At 34.6% G+C, this 20,346-nt stretch overlaps 1 protein-coding gene across 4 annotated transcripts in view; it reads right to left on the reverse strand.

Moving 5' to 3' along the window:
- Positions 1-200: 200 nt before the first annotated feature.
- The window catches only part of LOC150100566 (uncharacterized), a 32,386-nt gene continuing 12,240 nt past the window's right edge, over positions 201-20,346 (reverse strand). For all 4 annotated transcript variants that reach the window (XM_090401730.1, XM_090401727.1, XM_090401728.1 and 1 more), the window contains exons 4-5: positions 9,263-9,467; positions 201-583 (exon numbers count right to left, since the gene is read on the reverse strand). In XM_090401730.1, coding sequence (XP_090257856.1) covers positions 420-583; positions 9,263-9,467 — 369 coding nt within the window. In that variant the 3' untranslated portion in view covers positions 201-419. The remainder of the gene's footprint in view (positions 584-9,262; positions 9,468-20,346) is intronic.

Genomic DNA, 20,346 nt, shown 5'->3' on the forward strand with positions numbered 1-20,346 from the left:
AACAGGTTTTGTCCGGTATACTCTCGGGGGGGGGGGGGGAGATAGCTTTCTGTATCCTGAAATGGTGGAGGTACTGCTCCTGAGAAACCAACAAACAGTGAAAAAAATATAACGGGATTTCATATAGCCGGATTTAATTCACGATACAAAAGTATAACTTAATTAAAAACAACAAAAAAGTACATTATATGAAAGCCATGTTAGGTTTAATAAGTAATTTATTCATGCTTTCTTCTCAGTTGTTAAGCATCTAACAGATGATTAAGTGTTTAGACAATATTTAATATAGCTATCATTTCATATGTTTTAAAAATAATATATGATGAAGTTCAAATCAACTGTAGCTAGAAAAGTTGAAAGGAGAAAAGCAAACCTTCCAAGATAAAGCACTTGTGGAAGATAAAAGATAAAGCATATCACTACTGTAAAGATTTGCTATCCTTATTCACTTTACAACCGTATTTATGTACAATTAAGCGATCCGGTAAGAAAGTACGTCCACATTTATCACAAGGAACTAACTGCTTCAAATGACTTTGCCATGCTGCTTCAGCAAGAGCATCCAAGTTCACTGTTCCGTCAGCTGGAAAAAATAATAAACAAACAATTATGAAATATAAATTAAAAGTTTTTATTGATACGCTAGACAATTTTATTCCATTTGCGGCAGAAAAATCACCTGATTGCTATTACAATATAGAAAAATAAAATGACGACAATTTATATTTCTATATAATAGCCAGTCTCTCTCTCTCTCTCTCTCTCTCTCTCTCTCTCTCTGCCTATCAGTCAATTAGTAATGCTTCTGGAAGAACATGTACATTATAAATCATCACAACATAATGAATTTATAATTAATAATTAAGAATCGATCTAACATTCACCTTTTAAACCCAACTTATTTCATGCGATTGTTGTAGGCCTGCTCTTCCTCATGAGCAGCTGAATGCCGATAAAGGCATTGATAGAAAGGAATCTCGATGTAACACTTTTTGAATAAAAAAAGTGCATTAAATGCGTAAAGGAAGGCCTAGGTATCGTTCATTATTCATAATAATGCTTAATGGTATAACCAATACCAAGAGGAGAAAATGCATTTCTTAAACTCCTAATATTTCGCTACCCAGCATCATCAGAATACAATGATAACAAACTGACTGTTTTAGATTACGGAAGTCTCCCGTGGTCGTTATCAAATTGAAAAACTTAGTGGTAAGAATCTGATAAGAAAAATAAGTGTTTTCTTTAAAAATTTCTGAGTGGTTTATCGCAATCCAAATAGAACACAGACATCAAATGGAAAGTGAACAGAATGTTAAGCACAACAAATTGATGAGATTTTGTAAAATTAAAAGAATCAGCCGAATTACGAAATAGCATCCGTAACTACGATCGGTTTTTTTGCAGGTGGCTGAGAATGAATTGAAGGACTGCGAATTCACGTAGAAGTTCTACTGAGCCATCCTGAATCATTAAATATGTTTAGCAACTAAATATATAGTGCTTCTAGAGTTCACTCGTGAGGTATCGCGACATTTGTTCTTATGTTAGAAATGTGAGAGTTAGCTTCATAAATTCCGATAAATGTAAAAATTAATTAGTTGAAAGAACATTACAATGTGTGTGCGTGTGTGTAAGAACATTACAATGTGTGTTCTTACAAACACAACATTACAATGCGCGCGCGCGCGTGCGTGCGTGTGTGTGTGTGTGTGTGTGTGTGTGTGTGTGTGTGTGTGTGTGTGTGTGTGTGTGTGTGTGTGTGTGTGTGTGTGTGTGTGTGTGTGTGTGTGTGTGTGTGTGTGTGTGTGTGTGTGTGTGTGTGTGTGTGTGTGTGTGTGTGTGATTTCATTTGGTTATACTGTAGTCATTTTTATTACTAGTGATGTTATACTGTAATAAGACAGAGATGTAAATAAATTCATATTCAACAAGCATGTATAAAAATCAGTGGCAAATGTCACTTTGTGGTTATGCTTGTAAAAGTGCAACATTGAGAAACTTCCATCTCTCCTTGTCTATCATCGTGTTTCATTGCTTCTGTGAATAAGTTATAAAAAAAATCGAAAAACTGAACAACGGAAACTGTTACTCGTGCTTCTTCAGTGGGTTAACCAAATTGAAAGGACTCAACATCAACTCTTTGATCTTCAAAAAGAAAGGAGATGCAGTTGCATCCTTTTTTGTAATTCTAGAATAAGAACTTGCGGTAATATAGCAGAAAAGAAAAACATGAAAATAAAAATAAAATAAAATTATGACCGTTGCTAGAGAGCCGTAAGATGTAAATCTGAAATCAAAGGAGAAAATAACTGAGTAAGATGAATACTCAGTTATTTATATAATATATAATTATAGCACCACACTAAACGAAGTACAGAAACAAGCAATAACAGCTAATAGAATATCTGGTGCCCTTATTTTTGCTTTCCTATTGATAAGGATATCGTCATGTGTAGAAACAAAAATAAGAATCCATAAAGGAAAGTGAAAAATTGAAAGAAAAATTGAAAGTGCAGCAATATTAAACAAAATTAGGAAAGCACACAAATCAGAGACTATTATTAAATGTAGCCAGTAAATGATCGGAATTGAAAACCAAAAGAAAGAAGGGAAAAGTCACATAGAAAGAGTGCAGGTTAATAGCAGGGCAAAAAATACAAAAAGAAAGAAAGAAAGAACTAGATACTAAAGGGAAAGAGAAGCAAAAGAAGAAGTCACCAGGATGGTTCCGAACACAAGAACACTGCAAGCAGTTATTTATTAGCGAAAAAAAAAGAAGATAAAAAAACGATATACAGATTAAGCATATAAAAGAAAGTTGTATTAAATCGAATTAGAATAAATTTAATATAAGAATTTACCAGATTTTAAGAACAGAATCATCATTGAGAACTTTTGTGGAGTAGTAGTATTCAGTATTAGGTAAGATCAGAATTATGTTGTTTAACGAAGCTGATGTAATCTGAATTTTCTGTAAGACTCTTCGCTAACAACTGACCACTAGTCGAACTAGGTAGAATAAATAATTTATCTTTGAGAAAATAAAAAATACTACTAATTTTATTATAGGTATGAGCAGGGGGAGGTTAATTTATTTTTCTCTTTTAAGAAGACACGCAACATGTTCAAAAACATTTTTAACGTACGGGATTAAACTAACATTTTCTACATGAAAAGAAGGAAGAAGTAGTACAGAGTAAAACGAGTGTGTCTGAAATTATTTATGCATAAGGTTGCCGCCATTCGGAATATAGAGACTTCTACTTAAAGTACAAACACTAGTGCAGCAGGTGCTATGTGGTCTTGTTAGTAAAATCATGATGATAACGCTATGTTTATGAGAAGAATGGTATGCAAGGAATAATATACATATTGATCTATGAATATAGGTTTATGATACGAAATTAAAAAGTGAGCCATTTGTTTCACTTTAAGATGCGACACGCTAAGACTGGATAATACGCCTTCATATTCCATTATCGGGGAATCTGATTGTATGACGATGAGAATGATTTATAGAAAATAATTCACAGTCTACAAATTTAAAAGAAAAAAAAATCGTAAAGCATTTCAAAGTTATTATATAATTAGCTAACTTACACGAAAAAAAAAAAAAAGGAACTGCCATAGGCAGTCCGTTATATGACCTTTAGTTATTATATGATTAACACTTCGATGAACATTTATTCCAATTCATTAATCTTCAGTTTCCATGCGGCTCTGTTACGAGGATAACGTTTCGTAATTTGGTATCATTCAGCCGTGGGATTCAATGTTTTTTACACAAAACCAGTCTGTGCCAGCTTAGAATTACAGTTAAAGGTTGGTCGATTGGTAGAGCCTCTGCTACTAATAGCTTAAGCAAGTTTGAGCGCGGTTAGTAATTGGATGGGAAACAATAGTTCGATGCTCTTAGCACACTCTCCCTCGATGAGTCTTAGGACTCCGTGGAGGTGTCACATAATAATAATTACAGTTAGAATTACAGAATAAAAATGAATAAATAAAACGCCTTTTATTTCCCTTATAGGGAGTAGGCGAGGCCTTTATACTCTATCCGTTTGGAGACTGAGTGGGTAGTTCAATCTCCACCGGTAGCCAATCAGAGATTGGCTGGCCCATGTTTATCACTGATTATAGGCAGCCACCGATGAAGAGGCTGGCAAACAAGTGCTGCCATCTCTTGGTACCTAATCCTAACAGGATATGTTACTGTCCGAAATAATGTGAGTACCATGGTCGATTTTCTTGAGTTTCCGGGAGGAAAAATCCGATCGACTAACTCGGGAATTGGTTGAAAATGGGCTTAGAAAATTTTCTTCAGTCGGCTAGTCGACGACTAAGACCAAGTGCAGAGGACGCAAGCGTCACATCCACTGAGCTACACAGACTTACTAGAAAGAGAATATGAATGCTTATTTATTCTTTCTTGATAATCGCAACTGATACGAAACTGACTGTTTGCTTTCTAGTTCTGCACATTGGAGAAGGGAGAGGGGTGAGTAGCTTGTCTGTTTAGCTTACGAATCTTTGAACTTAGTACTCTACTACAACAATGAAAAGAGTGATAAACATAATTAAAATTCTCTCTTCGTTACTTTTTTAAAAAAAATTCTGATCTAACAGCACTACAAATTAAAAATGTGTTTATCCTAAATTTTAAGTTGCTCTTTTTTATCAGTTTTGTAAATAAGCTTTCTTACATGGCTGACTTAGGCATGAACAAAGAATTACACCAGCGGCTGCCTTTAAAATAAATAACTCTCTTTGTAGATCTGAAAAAGATGACCAGAGTTTAATTATCTACGCAAGCTGTCAATCCTTCATTACGTAATGCCGTTCCTAATCAAGCATTTTCGAAAATAATTTTCATGTCAGTTCTTGTGCAGGCATGTACAAGTCATGAGATGAGCCATTTTAACTGTTTCCTTTTGTTAGCGATCAAATGCTCTCACTTTTGTATATCGAGATTCGTAGGGGAAAAAAAATGGAAATGCTACATTTCATTTGGAATATTTTAAGCCGTTAAATCTTCTCTTTCTCCCCAAGAAAGCAAACACTTAGAACAAAAAATAACCCTTCTCCCCATTCTATACCCACAAGAAATATAAATACTCAGAGTGCAGACAAAACTTTGATAATGCATCCTATCCCCTCCCCTCCAAAATAAAATAAAATAAAATAAAAATAAAACAGAAAGAAACAAAATACTCGGAAATCTGAAAGATACGCTAAAGCTAAAAAGGAAAAAAATCCATTATACTTCTCCCACCCTCTCTACACGGGAGCAGAAAGAAGCAATACTCTGAAAATGGGAAAACCATCAAACGCACTCATCTCTCATCCGTACGAAAATTATATCTCATTCAGAAAATCCATCACCACCAACAAGAAAAGTAAACACCTCACCTTCAGAGGGAGAGGGAAACTAAGGGATGTGAAAACGATCCCTGATACCCACGCAAAACTAGGAAAATATCCTCAGACAACAAAAACGAAAAACATACTTCTCTCACTCCTTTCTTTTAAGCTTACACGGTGATCCGAATGCATTTTTGAAAATTATGGAGACAACTACCGTGTTTGAATAAAAACTTAATTTAATGTAACTAAAATCTACATTCGACGTTTCGACCTTTATGTTAAGGTCATCTTCTGGAGCGTACACACTATACACAGAAAACAAGCTACACTACAATCAAACTGGTTTGTTAAAGATACTGACCAACCGCTACAACAATTGTTGGCCTGACCTCTGGTGGGGAAAAAAATATACATACATCAACGCTAGAGTCCTATTGTTAATGTTATCTGTTGGTTGTAGAAATACATTGGGTGCAACAAGTATCTATCTATCTATCTATCTATATATATATATATATATATATATATATATATATATATATATATATATATATATATATATATATATATATATATATATTAACATCATGATTATACTTGCACAATCCAGCCAGTTGGTATGGAATGGTTTCTAATACTAGCTGAAGATTGGTTAGAGTCTTGACTTATGCTAGCTCTTATATATTAGGTAGGCTGAATGTGTGCCATCCAGATCCTTGGAATTTTCATGCCATCTTTGTTGTTGATATTTGGGTGGTTTATCAAGATTTCGCAGGCTTCCTTAAATTTGCTTTCGTACCAGGTTTTTGTGTGGTGTAACGAGTGGGTGCTTTTCCAGTTGATTTGGCGTAAGGTGTTGAGCGCGTGGTCTGAGATGCCTGCTTCACCACAATGGTTATATTTAATGTGTCTAATATGTTCTTTCTTGCGTACGGAGATTGTCCGTCCTGTTTCACCAATGTACGGTAAGTTACAGGTACAGCGGATGCAATAGATTCCAGGATGTGCTAATGGAAGAAGAGGATCCTTAGAGGAGTTGTGTGCCGCAGTGAAAGTAGCATAATACAGGCACTCCTCTGTAAAATTATGACAGACATGTTATCGCCGACATTTTGCAACCAAATACCTGACATTTTTTCAGCTGGATCCCAAATTTTGCATGACAATGATTGGTCACATGTTTTTCATGTGAAGTATCTAATGGTATAGAAATAAAGATGGCAAGTGCTTCCTCATCCTTCTCTTTCGATATAGTCTTCGCACCAGTCCTTCAGCCTTCGATCTGTTCCTTAAGTTGAAATTCCCCTTGCTGCTATTGGCAACATTCCTTTTTGTTCAAGTGACCGGACTTTCATACTTCTACAACAACAAAAACAGGTTTGCTGGGAGAAATACAAGACTGATTCAAAGTTTGACGAGTTCTGATAAGGAATAATGGAAATTATAATGGTCTGGAAAGTCATCATCATCATCATCATCATCATGCGTATCAAGGATTTAGGCCTAGCGTGGCCTGTTCCGGCCTTAGAAGTCATCGTTGAATCGTTTAAGAGGACGTCCTGGTTTTCTTTTTCCGTTTTCTTAATGGCTTGTATAATTTATTATACTTTAAGACTTATTTTGGTAATCTTTCTATTTTCATTCTTTGAACGCGTTCCATCCATTTATGTTGATATTTTTTAATTTTTTTCTATTACTGGTTCTTGGTTTAATTCTTTCATAATTTCTTCATTTCTTTTGTGATCAAATAGAGTATACTTTGCAGTTTTTCTCATAAACTTCATTTCTGCTGTTATTAATCTTCGTTTGTCTTTTTGTTTTATTGTCCAGATTTCACTTCTATACAATGATTGGTAGGGCTAATGTATTGTACTGTTTGCTTTTAGTCTGGTTTGTTTTTGAACTAGGTTTGGTTTAAATATAGAGTTAATTACACCTGTTATTTTTAAATATTTTGCAATTTTTACGTTTATATCTTTTTCATATGTGATCATACATCCTAGGTAGTTAAATGAATTCACCTGTTCTAAGATCTTGTTATCTATTACTATCTTAGTTCTTTCTGGATCTTGTCCTTTAAAGGCCATAGTTTTTGATTTTTCTGTTTAAGTGTTTAAGTTCACAGTAGGAGAAAGTTTAATACCTTGATGGAAATTTTTATTCCATTTTATTATTATTTCATTTAAGTAAATATTAAAAAGAGTTGCTGAGAGGGGATATCCCTGTCGGACTTTTTGGTTTATCTCTCTCGTATATGATAGCTGATGAGTTAATCTTTATTAGATTATTTTCATATATACTTGTGACATCTTTTAGGATATTATTTGGTATTTGTCTTTCTTTTAATATGTTAAATAAAATGCTTCTTTTAACTTCAAATGCTTTTTCAAAGTCAATAAATGCAATATGTGTTTCTATATTGTATTCTTTTCTTAGTCCGGAAAGTATTTGTAAATAAATCTTTGGTTTAGAACAGGAGTGTAGAGTGAACAACTTTTAAATGATTCCCGCATACCATTCTTCTCAAAAATGTACTACCTTAATGACTTCAGTAACCAAAGTCCAGAAGATATGTTTCCCTGAAGATTTCCTTCAACTAGAAATTTCCAAAATCAGTCCGCGCGGTTAGCCTAGTGACTTTGCGCTTCGCAACCATATGACTGTGGAAGGAGTGTCGCAGGTTCGATTCCCGTCGAAGACGTGGGGAAATTTGAGGATCTTCCTCAGCCATAGCCAAGTTAGCGGGTCTTGGGCGCGGGCAGTAGGTTTTTTCCTCCAGTTTATCTGGCGTTTTTCACCCCGAACGCAGGCAAACCGGCCCCGTGAACATACGCTACTACAGCCAAAAATATATCCCCTCCCTCCCAGCGGCAGGCTAGACGACAGGTCTGTTGGGAGTGGTACTAACAAGAAGTCTTATCTAAGTAACACTTAGGACCCTGCATAGAAAGAGGGAATAATGCGTAGCGAAAGAAGAAGAAATTTCCAAAATCAAAAACGCCATATCACACTGGAAAGTTGGAATTCCAACACGCACACAAAATCATGTAACTTTAGACATACTCCTTCTACCTGCTGTGATGTACAAAGTTTCTTTCAGTCTTGCATGTTAAATATGTATATGAATATGTTCTTGTTCTTAGAAAAATCTGTTTAACGACCATTCATAATTCATACTCATTCCTGAAATCTGCGAACTATTAGCCCACCCCCTTTTCAAAATTAAACCCAATCATTTAGTTACTTGTCGGCTGTCAAAGAAGAGGATTACAGAACACCAATATTACGTCAGACCTGGTAAACAACATTACTCCTTCTTACATGGCATCGAATGAACACGTCATAAACTTGGGTCAAATAGCAAACTATTACACAAACTTCAATGATATATGAATGTTTGTTCAAAGAAACATCAGAAGCTTTGTAGCACGGTTCTAATTTTAATTGTAATTGTGTTTAATTTTAATTTAACTCTAATTTTAATTGTAGTGACGGACTTTCTGTTCCCAAAAGCCAAGAAACTGCTATATAATTGCTAGTTGTAAATTATCTGAAATAATGGATATATCTTTATTCTAATTTGAATTAATAACTTTATAAGTTCATACCCTTATTCCTATATACAGTTTTTTTTTTTTTAATTATATTTTACAAATGCAATTCGTTGATAATTCTCGTATAGCATCTAATGATTCTATATGAGACGTATAAGCGAAAGATATGTGCATTATCATTGAGTTATAAAAGTAGTTGTCATCATTACTGCAGTTACATGTAACTCATTCCAGTATTTGAGTATCCAGCTAGTAGTGCATCCAGCGATGCACTACAAGCCAATCAGGAGCACTAGCAATTAAAAAAAATGTTTCAGTGTAAAATAAAACCAAAATCAAACCTTTAAAGACTGGAACTGGTTTTTCTGGTTCTTGTCTTCTCATCTGTTCAGGTAATTTTTCATTTTCCAAATGCCATTTTTTCAAACACTGTGGTTCGTGAAGGCTAATGGATTTACTTCCAAATTCTCGGCCACATATGTAGCAGGTCATGAAAGGACGGCGAGGCAAAGTTCGGGTGCGGTCAAAAAGCGATACGTCTTTCACCTAAATATACATTAATTTTAGCACATAAAAAAAAACGCACAAAAAGGTGAAAAACAGTCACACTGTGACTGTTACATATAAGAGACATATATTAATTAATACAAAAAATCTTTAAAAAAAGTCGGAAACCGTCACAATTTTATTACTACTACTGCTACTGCTACTATTACTACAGTCTCGGTAGCTCAATCAGTTGGCAATCAACTTTTTTTTTTACTGGAAAGATATGGGTTCTGCCTCATACAGAGATAGAAGGGTTTTCTTCCTACAGACAGAAGTTTTTCATCCCACAACCTGGCAAACCTGCCAGTAGAATACTCACACAAACATATATTTAGGTTAGGCACAAGGTTAACCACATTACCGTAACATTATGATTCGAAAACCAACCCGGACAGGTTGCCTGTCAAAAGTGCAGCAGATTATTATTATTATTATTATTATTATTATTTACAATTTAATTAATGCACAGTTTAACTGAGCGAAAGCTGAACTACACCAAGAACTAAATGCTTAAGAACTTCAGCATGAACACTTTGACATTAATAACAGCATATATAATAATTGTTTTTTTTTTTTTTTACATGTTGTAGTTTACTAATTTTTTTTCAAAGTTTGAGAAAGAGTGATTATACAACGGTATTTACACATATGCAATTAAAATATTATATTTCCTAATTCTCACAAACATACAATGTAAACATTATATACATAATTTTTTAATAATAAGAACAATTTATTACAATATTTTTTCATACTGCATAGTAATATTATATTAATAATATTATCACATAATAATCAGTATCTTAAGTATCTTCTTTATTGTTTTATATACTTTACTGATTGTTTTGCTACATTTCTGCATTTGATTATAAGGATTACGTGTCGATGAGTGAGGCAAGTTAATCTTACCTACTTCGAAGCTTGGGTTAGCTTTTATGAAGAGAGTGGGATTTAGCCTTCACTATTTATGTTGTTTTTATTGTTTATGGGTGGCATGCTGGTGATTTGTGATGTGTATATATGTATATTAACTTTGTTGGGATATTTTCCATTCTGTTTTAATGTTCTGTAGTTAACCTACCAAGAAACTTAAAACTATGTTTTAAGTTTCTTGGTGGGTTGTTGAGTTGCGTGGGTATCTGATGTGATCTTACAAAAGAACCGTATGAGTTGTTGAAGGGTGTAGGGATGTAGAGAGTTGTTGTAGGTCGTGTTATACGATATGTGTCTCTGTTGTTTCGATAGGTGATGTTGAAGTAATTCCTTGTTAATGTCGTGTAGTGTTTCAGGTTTTTAATGCTCAGGATTCTGTGTGTCGCTAAGTGCTGATCGGATTTTAGTTGTTGCGTGTAAGGTGTCTAAATCACTGTTGACACAATTTTCCTGTGCAATGTTTCTAATATTTAATGTAATGTTTCTAATTTATATTAATAATAATAATAAAACGCATCATATACGGTCTTTCAGAAACTACATTAACTAAATATTTAAGACACATAGTAGTTGAATTAAACCACTTCACTGAAAAGCTGTCACATTCTTAAGTCAATAACCGAGTGGAAACACCGGAATGACCTAAGAAAAGGATTGTCAGCTATTCTCCACATCAACATCAAGAACATTCAGAAATACTTTCTTACCTTCTAATCTTATGTGAAGGAAAATATAGACGATGCATATATTTTAGTATTTACAAAAGTATCCACAACAAACAAAAAAATAACCATTTATCAAATGCCAAACTTTCAACAACACAAGCACTGTAAACAAGCTAAACGACTCGGTGAAATAATAATAATAATAATGTCCAGCAAGCAAAAATGAGCAGTAAAAGAAATAAACTATAAATTAGAACATGCATAAAACATTGCATTGAAGCAAATACCAATCAAGAGAATTCCTTGATATTAAATTTGAAATCAAACATCCAACTTGTCTTGCAATTTGCACTTTCTTTGCACTAGGAAGTCTAAGTTTAAGAGCCATGTGGCAAAGATTGCAAATACAACTGAAAAGATAATTGCAATGCTGAAAGGAACGTTCACATGTAAAGATAAGGATGTTATTTTGCCTCTTTACAAGGCCTTGATAAGACCTCACTTGGACTATTGTGCGCAGGTCTGGACTCCTGGTTTCCGTTGTGATTCTGATATATTGGTATCAGTATTCCACAATCCTGATATCGTTTTAGTACAAAGGAGAGTGCTAAAATGATATCAGGATTGTGGAATACTGATTATGAAGACAGATTGAGAATTTGTAGACTGCAGACAATAGCAAACAAGAGAAACAAGAGAAAAAAAAAATATATATATATATATATATATATATTTATTTATTTATTTATGTTTGAATGACTATGATGACTATGTAGCGAGAATGAAAAAACAACAAGGTTTAATATTAAGATACAACTAGTTTCGTTGAATGATTCAACTTCTTCAGGTATCACAGGCAAAGAATTATACAAAAATGATAGAGACATGATAAAATTACATCAACAGATCTAGTATAAAAGACAATAGTAAATTTTAAAAACAGGAATGCGAGCTTGAATTCCAATTAAAATTTACTACGTGCGTGAACTGCGACGTGTGCGCCAATATTGAAGAGTGGCAATGTGTGCGTCAGAGAGATTGAAGCTAAGGCTGTTGTTAATATGGGATGAATATAGTGAAATTTCTTTAGATTCGATGATCTTTCTTTCGAGTTCATCATAACACACATGGATATTAGACGTTTTTGGCCAGTCTACGAGATGTTGGTGGCCTTCATCCGAGTTAATAGAGAAGAGAACGTGGCTAGAGAGAGCTGGCTCTGGTCTATTGTAGGAAATGTCTCTCTCTGGCGTTCTTCCAAACGCAGAAGAATGGATTTAGCTGTCTGGCAGCAATATGGTTTTCCACATTCACACAAAATCTTGTAGACTTCTGGATACTGAGCAGGGTTATGTTTCACTTTAGGTTTACTTAGTATGGAGCGAAGTTTTGGAAACGTAGTGAAGCAAGTTCTAATGTTGAATTTCTTAAGACTTTTTGCTAGCAAAAAATTCTTGAATTTTTTGTTGAATTTAATGTTGAATTTTTGTTGATTTTTGTTGATTTAATGTTGAAATTTTGCTAGCAAAAAAATTCTTAAGAAATTCATCATTAGAACTTGCTTCACTACGTTTCCAAAACTTCGCTCCATACTAAGTAAACCTAAAGGGAAACATCTCCCTGCTCAGTATCCAGGAGTCTATAAGATTTTGTGTGAATGTGGAAAAAAAATTATTACTCTCTAGCTACGTTCTCTTCTCTATTAACTCGGATGAAGGCCACCAACACCTCGTAGACTGGCCAAAAACGTCTAATATCCATGTGTTTTATAATGAACTCGAAAGGAAGATCATCGAATGTAGAGAAATTTCACTACATTCATCCCATGTTAATAACAGCCTTAGCTTCAATCTCTCTGACGCACACATTGCCACTGCTCAATGTTGGCGCACTCGTGGCAGTTCACGCACGTAGTCAACTTTAATTGGAACTCAAGCTCGCATTTCTGTTTTTAAAATGTACTATTGTCTTTTATACTACATCTGTTGATGTTATTTTATCATGTCTCTGTCATTTTGTATAATTCTTTGCCTGTGATACCTGAAGAAGTTGAATCATTCAACGAAACTAGTTGTATCTTAATATTAGACCTTGTTGTCCTTTCATTCTCGGTGTATAGTCATTCAAACTAATTTTTTATAATATTTTCTACCGAGTAAAGATGAACAATAATATATATATATATATATATATATATATATATATATATATATATATATATATATATATATATATATATATATATATATATATATATATATATATATATATATATTAGGGTTACCAAGTAATTTTAGAAGCTTGGTTATTTAACTCCTAATCCCAAGTATGAAAACAATTAAATTTGCGCCTGAAACATAGTTCAAGTCTAATGATGATACAACACCAGGGCAACTCATTGTAAAGGTGAATAAAGCTCTGATCACTATTCTTAGTATTTTCCCATAATGGAAAGCACATCTCACTAAAAGATGTATAATGCAATACATTATGGGTGGGGGTCACTACCCAAACCGGTTTCAACCTTTATTGAGGTCTCCTCAGTGAGTAGCTAGACCCTAAATACCATGGTTTTAGTAATACAGAGCCTTATCAACTTTACCTATATAAGTTGCTACAAGGTGTTTTTTATTTTGAAAGAATCTTTGGAGGCGATATATAGATGTAAATAGTATTTAGGGTCTAGCTACTCACTGAGGAGACCTCAAAAAAGGTTGAAACCGGTCTGGGTAGTGACCCCGCCCATAATATATTGCAGTATACATCTTTTAGTGAGATGTGCTTTACATTATGGGAAAATACTAAGAATAGTGATCAGAGCTTTACCCACCTTTACAATGAGTTGCCCTGGTGTTGTACCATCTTTAGACTTGAACTGTGTTTCAGGCACAAACTTAATTGTTTGCATACTTGGGATTAGGAGTTAAATAACGAAGCTTATAAAATTACTTGGTAACCTTAATATACATTATTCCCAAGGTAAAAAACGATTTATTTATATATATATATATATATATATATATATATATATATATATATAAAATTACTTGGTAACCTTAATATACATTATTCCCAAGGTAAAAAACGATTTATATATATATATATATATAAATCGTTTTTTACCTTGCATCAATTGCAGGCGCAAACAGACTAAAAGTCAAGTTTGCGCCTGCAATTGATGCAAGTCTAACTGATCCCACAGGTAGTGCAGGACCAGGGCAACTCGTGGCAAAGGTGGAACAAGCTCCGATCACTAATCTTAATATTTACCCTTAATGCCAAAACACATCTCCAAGAAGGGGATGTATGATGTTTTGTATTAAAGGCAAGGGGCCACTACCCAGACCGGTTTCGACCTTTATTGAGGTCTCGTGAGTGGGAGCTAGGCTAGAAATAGAAATACCAAGATTTAGTAATACAAAGCTTGTAAGTATTTCGCCAAAACAAGTTACCATAAGGTGTTTTGACCTTATTAAATAAAAATCTCTGGAGGAGATATAAATGTAGAAAGTATTTTTACCTTGGGTATAAATATGTTAAAGATACCAAGCAATTTTAAACCTGTTTTTTTTGTTTGCTTACTTGGGAAATGGAGTAAAACCAGGTTTAAAATATAGCACACCCCAGTTAAAAATGGTGAAGACAAATCAGAAGTCTATACCGCATCGGTCATCGCGCGGGTTACCAAGTCCGCACTAGGTGTTAGGCTTCCTGGACAGCCAGTGACAAATGGGCTACAGGAGCAAAATCCACAGAACTCGAAAGTATTTACTAGGAAAAAGTGGAGTATGGCTGAAACTAGACAAATCATGCAGTGCTTCTACAGTTCAAACCCATCAGTTAGGGGAATTTCAGAAACAAATGTTCCAACTTTGGCTTGGACGACACCCAAATTCTGAAATTTCATTCGAAAGGCTGATGCAGCAACGCAACTTCATTATCAAACGCAAGGTATTCAGTGAACTTTAGCTGGAACCACTGAAACCTCAAGCTGTAAAATGAGACCGTACTGACCCTGAAGTGACCAAGAATATGAATGGAGCTGAACCAGATTCCAACGTGCAGAATGCTGAAAATTTTGAAAATATACAAATAGTGGAAAGGAAGCTATCAGATAAGGAACAGAACTCGCAAGAAAAATTATCGAGCAAATGAACAGCAACCAGGAACGAGTTAGGCTTCCAGTATTGAGACAAGCACCTCAACAAAAACACAAGGAACTCCTACAAGAGGCCAAGCTGCAAGGGATATTCCTATTGGAACTATTGGGCAAACGAATCAACTTATACTTAATAGCCTACGTCGTAACATCTGAATTAGGATATAAGATTAGTGAATCCAAAAGCAGTAGGGCTCAGGAACCAAAATGGAAACATCGACTGGAGAATAAAATTCTTAAACTCAGAGCAGACGTGAGCAATTTGAAAAACCTTAAGGAAAAGAAGCTGAAAAACACAAAAACTCGAAATAACCTCATAAAGAGATATAATACTGTAACACAACCTATTGATGAAGTATTAGAGGAAGTGAAGCAAAAAATAGTTGCAGTTGAAGCAAAAATAAGAAGATACAGTGCATGCAGTAAAGAGTACAAGAAAAATTCGATGTTTCGCGCAAATCAGCACTAGTTTTACAAGAAAATTGATTGCTGCAGGAATGATAACCTTAAAGAAATATAAATATAAATACCAGAGACAAAGAAAATACACTAAAGTTTTGGAAAAACCTATGGGACAACCCTAAGAGGCACAATAACAAGGCAAAATGGATTGAACAAATTACTAACAAATCTCAAGAACGAAAAATGGACCAACTGAAAATAACAACTGAAATGGTTCAAAAGCAAGCTAAAAAAATAAAAAATTGGTCAACACCCTGGAAGGATGAATTACATGGCTAACGGTTGAAATATCTAAAGGCTTACATGAAAGACTTGCTAACCAATTTTATGATGTTTTAGAAGGAAAAAAGCAAAGAAGAGTGGCTCACGGCAGGGAGAACGTTTTTGATCATAATGGATAAAGAAAAAGGTCCAAACCCAGAAAACTTCCGACCAATAACCTGCCTGCCAACAACTTTTAAGCTACTCACAGGCATACTAGCTGATAAAATATACAGCTATCTTAAAGCAAATTCTCTTCTCCTAATTGAACAAAAAGGTAACAGCAAAAATTCAAGAGGCACAAAAGACCAATTGCTGATTGATAAAATGATTCTTAAAAATTGCAAACGTAGAAAAACCAACCTTCATATGGCTTGGATAGATTATAAAAAAGCGTTTGATTCGGTGCCTCATAGTTGATTTTAAAATGCACAGAACTATTCGGTATTAGCGAAAACGTGCAAAAATGTTTGCAATCCAGCATGAAAAACTGGAAAACAACGTTTGTTATAAATAGAGAAGAAATTGGAGAGGTAAACATAAAAGGAGGGCATCTTTCAAGGAGACTCATTATCTCCTCTATTGTTTATATTGTCATTGATCCCCTTAACTATAATTTTAAATAAAACTGCTCATGGTTATCAAACTGCGCAAAAGAGTGCAAAGATATCTCACCTTTTATACATGGACGATCTGAAGTTGTATGCAAAATCAGAGAATGAACTCGGATCGTTGCTTGCCACTGTGCACATATTCAGTCAAGATATATCAATGGATTTTGGCTTAGACAAATGTGAAATTGCTGGAATAACAAGAGGAAAGTTTGAAGATATGAACGAAATCGAGCTGCTCAATGGTAAAATAATCAAGGCAATAAAATTCGAAAACAGCTACAAATATTTGGGAATTTTAGAAGCATCACAAATTCTGCACAATAAGATCAAAGAAAGAACTAGAGCATAATACATAAGACGATTAAGAAAACTCTTTAAGTCAATGCTTATTGCTGGAAGTTTGATAAAAGCAATTAATACCTGGGCCATACCTGTTCTGAGATATTCAGCAGGCATTGTTGAATGGACCCAGCTAGAGATGGAAGACTTAGATCTAAAAACTCGAAAATTAATGACAATGCACCATGCCCTCAATCATCGCAGTGACATTGATAGGCTATATCTATCACGCAAAAAAGGAGGTAGAGGATTATTACAAGTGAAGCAAGTTATTGAAGAAGAAAAGCGAAATTTAAATGATTATCTGCAGCAAACAACGGAAAAATTTCTAATTGAGGTAAGGAAAGAGGGTTTATTTAAACCCATGGAGACAAAATTGGAATACAAAACCAACCGATTAAAAGTGAGAACTGAAAGATGGAAAAATAAGGCATTGCATGGAAAATACCTTCACAGCATAGAGGACAGAGCTGACCGCAACTTGACCTGGCAATGGTTGAGAAATGGAGCACTAAAGAAAGAAACAGAATCGGTAATTTTTGCAGCACAAGAACAGGCCATTAAAACCAACGTTATGAAGGCAAAAATACAAAAAAATCAAGAAGACAGTAAATGTAGATTGTGAAAAGAAAAGGAAGAAACGGTAGACCACATTATAAGTGGATGCAGCAAAATCGCACAAATTGAGTACCGTAAAAGGCATGATAACGTAGCTAAGATAATCCACTGGCATTTATGTAAAAAGTATGGGTTTGAAGTATCTAAAGACTATTGGAAGCATAAAGTTCACCAGAAAGTGGTTGAGAATGAAAAAGCTAAAATACTCTGGGATTTCAAAATCCAGACTGACAAAAGCTTGGAATGTAGCACACCCGATATCACAGTGGTTGAAAAAAAGTGAAAACAAGGGTGTTACGTTTATCGAAATATCAGTACCAGGAGATAGTCGGATTGACGACAAAGAAAATGAAAAAATTACAAAATATCGCGATTTGCAAATCGAAGTTGAACGAATCTGGCAAAGGAAAACGAAAGTTGTTCCCATAATAATAGGTGCTTTAGGCGCCATCCTTAAAGCACCTATTATTATGTGCTTTAGGCGCCATCCCTAAAACATTGAAAAAACATCTAGAAGCACTCGAGTTAGATGGATTAAAAATTGGGCAGCTGCAAAAGGCCGCTTTGTTCGGCACAGCTTTCATTTTCAGAAAGTATTTCCACAACTCATAGGCACTTAGGTAAGGCACGAATTAGTGGAATATAACCAGCCTTTTCTTAAGACTGAGGAAGCAATCAAGCTTTGATGAACATTATATATAATGTAAAGATTTTTATATACAGATTGGTCCATAAGTCACAGGGCCCATAAGTCATAGGATATGACGTAGAAAGGGCCCATCTCAGTAAAGCAACTGCCTACGTTTCTTAACATCACTAGATTTTTTTATTTATGAAAAAACAAATCACGTAAATGCCTTCCATTTTTGGCTTCACAAAGACGAGCCCTTTCTTCGGAATGCTTAATGACTTATGGTCCACTCTGTATACAACAGAGCAACCACTTTTTGCTTCAACCTTCCATCTCCTAACAATTACATCCTCATCTTTCCAGCTCGTTCTTTTTTAGCTTTGCATCATCAACAAAGAATTAAACATCTTTCTTCAAGCCGTTCAGAATAATACCATTAATAGTTTCTCATTACTTAAGAAATTAAAATTTTTTTAATTGCTGCTTCGGAAATGAACCGACTAGATGAGTCTTAAAATGAATGCTTTAGTAATATTTTGCTTAATAAATTGAGTGAGATAAACATCTTGATCTGTTCTGCGCTGTTCTGTCAGAAATTCTTATATAATTGATTTTTATCACATTTTAATTGAAAAATTATATTTTCTTAATTTGATTAAAATTATTATTTACTCCTGCTTTTAAAGCAGATTTTACATCGAGAGTCGCACACCACTTATTAAGTAGAAAATTTAATTTGTATCCACAGGATGTTTATACTCGACACCAACTGAGCTGTGGTGGTTAGCTTATGGATAACCGATCTCAAACGGTTATTACCAATAAGCTAACCCTAATAAGGCTCCCCCTCCAGAAACTGAGTTTTTTCCATCTCACTAGACAAACAAATCAGCCTGAAAATGGACCCAACTGGAAGACAAAGCCCCTTATGCAGATAAGATTAACTGCTCTCTCAGAGAATTAATAAGATTTCTGAGAAGTTACATAGACATGACGGACCAACGAGCCTAACACGTAAGAGGAAGATTAAATTATCCATAGCGCTAAACTGCCAGAATAAAGTCTGGTATAAGTTCGAGGTCCGATTCTAGTTATCGACCAGAACAGTTTCTATGCTTTTTTTTTTTTTTTTTTTCACCCGGCTGCCGAGTTAGTCAAACTTGGGAACAAACAGAGATTTTGTTCAGAAACTCGGGTTTTCATCCCTCAACTCATAAAAAACTGCAGAACTCACATCATTTCAGAGAATGAAGAAATTATGAAATTTCTTAAGTGATGACCAGATATTAAAACCGCCTTGCTCTGATCTTCCAAAGAGTTAGAGCTAAAAGAGCTCTACCTGCTCCAAACATTACAAAAGGCATTCGACAATTTTATACGACTATTGTAGGACACACACACACACACAATCAAAATGTTATGACCTATTAAGAGTTCGCAGAGGCCCCTAATTCCAAAACTGCCACTTGGTGACTACTGTTCTGCCCAACATCCTTGGAATATGTTAACTACAGCACCCGCAAACAGACTGCAATACCGGTTGTTTCCTAGAACCTGGTATCCTACAATTCACCCTACAATCATATCTTTTTCGAATTCAGTCAAATCAAGGACCCACCCATGTTGATCAGCAATTTTCAATCAATAGTAGGTTATATGACACGAGTGCCATCTAGTGGGATAAAATTGTCGATTGTGATTTAATGAGGATGGTCATAATATTTTGACCCGAATGATATCATATATATTTGTTTGTGCACAGAACAAAATTAGTCAACCAAATATTACTTCGATTGAAATATTTCTTTAGAAGCTTAGTTGAAAAGGTATTGGATCGAAAACGGCTAACTGCAATTTCAGTTATTCAAGTAACGCGAGCACGAAAAATGACAACTATTTTTTCTTATCTCCTATTTCTTGTGAACATATAAGCTATTTTATATATTCGCATAAATTCATTACAATAATAACTTTTTTTACTGGAAGTGTTGGAGCCATATATTATAAAGATACCTAACATATTTTGCCCCTTTACAAGGCCTTGATAAGACCTCACTTGGACTATTGTGAGCAGGTCTGGTCTCCTGATTTCCGTTGTGATTCTGATGTATTGGAGAGAGCGCAAAGGAGAATGTTCAAAATGATATCAGGATTGTGGAATACTGAGTATGAAGACAGATTGAGAATTTGTAGA

This window comes from Typopeltis vanoorti, chromosome 12 (assembly GCF_054136105.1).
Source record: "Typopeltis vanoorti isolate ZY-2024b chromosome 12, IOZ_Tvanoo_1.0, whole genome shotgun sequence".
In the NCBI taxonomy this organism is placed as follows: Eukaryota; Metazoa; Arthropoda; class Arachnida; order Uropygi; family Thelyphonidae; genus Typopeltis; species Typopeltis vanoorti.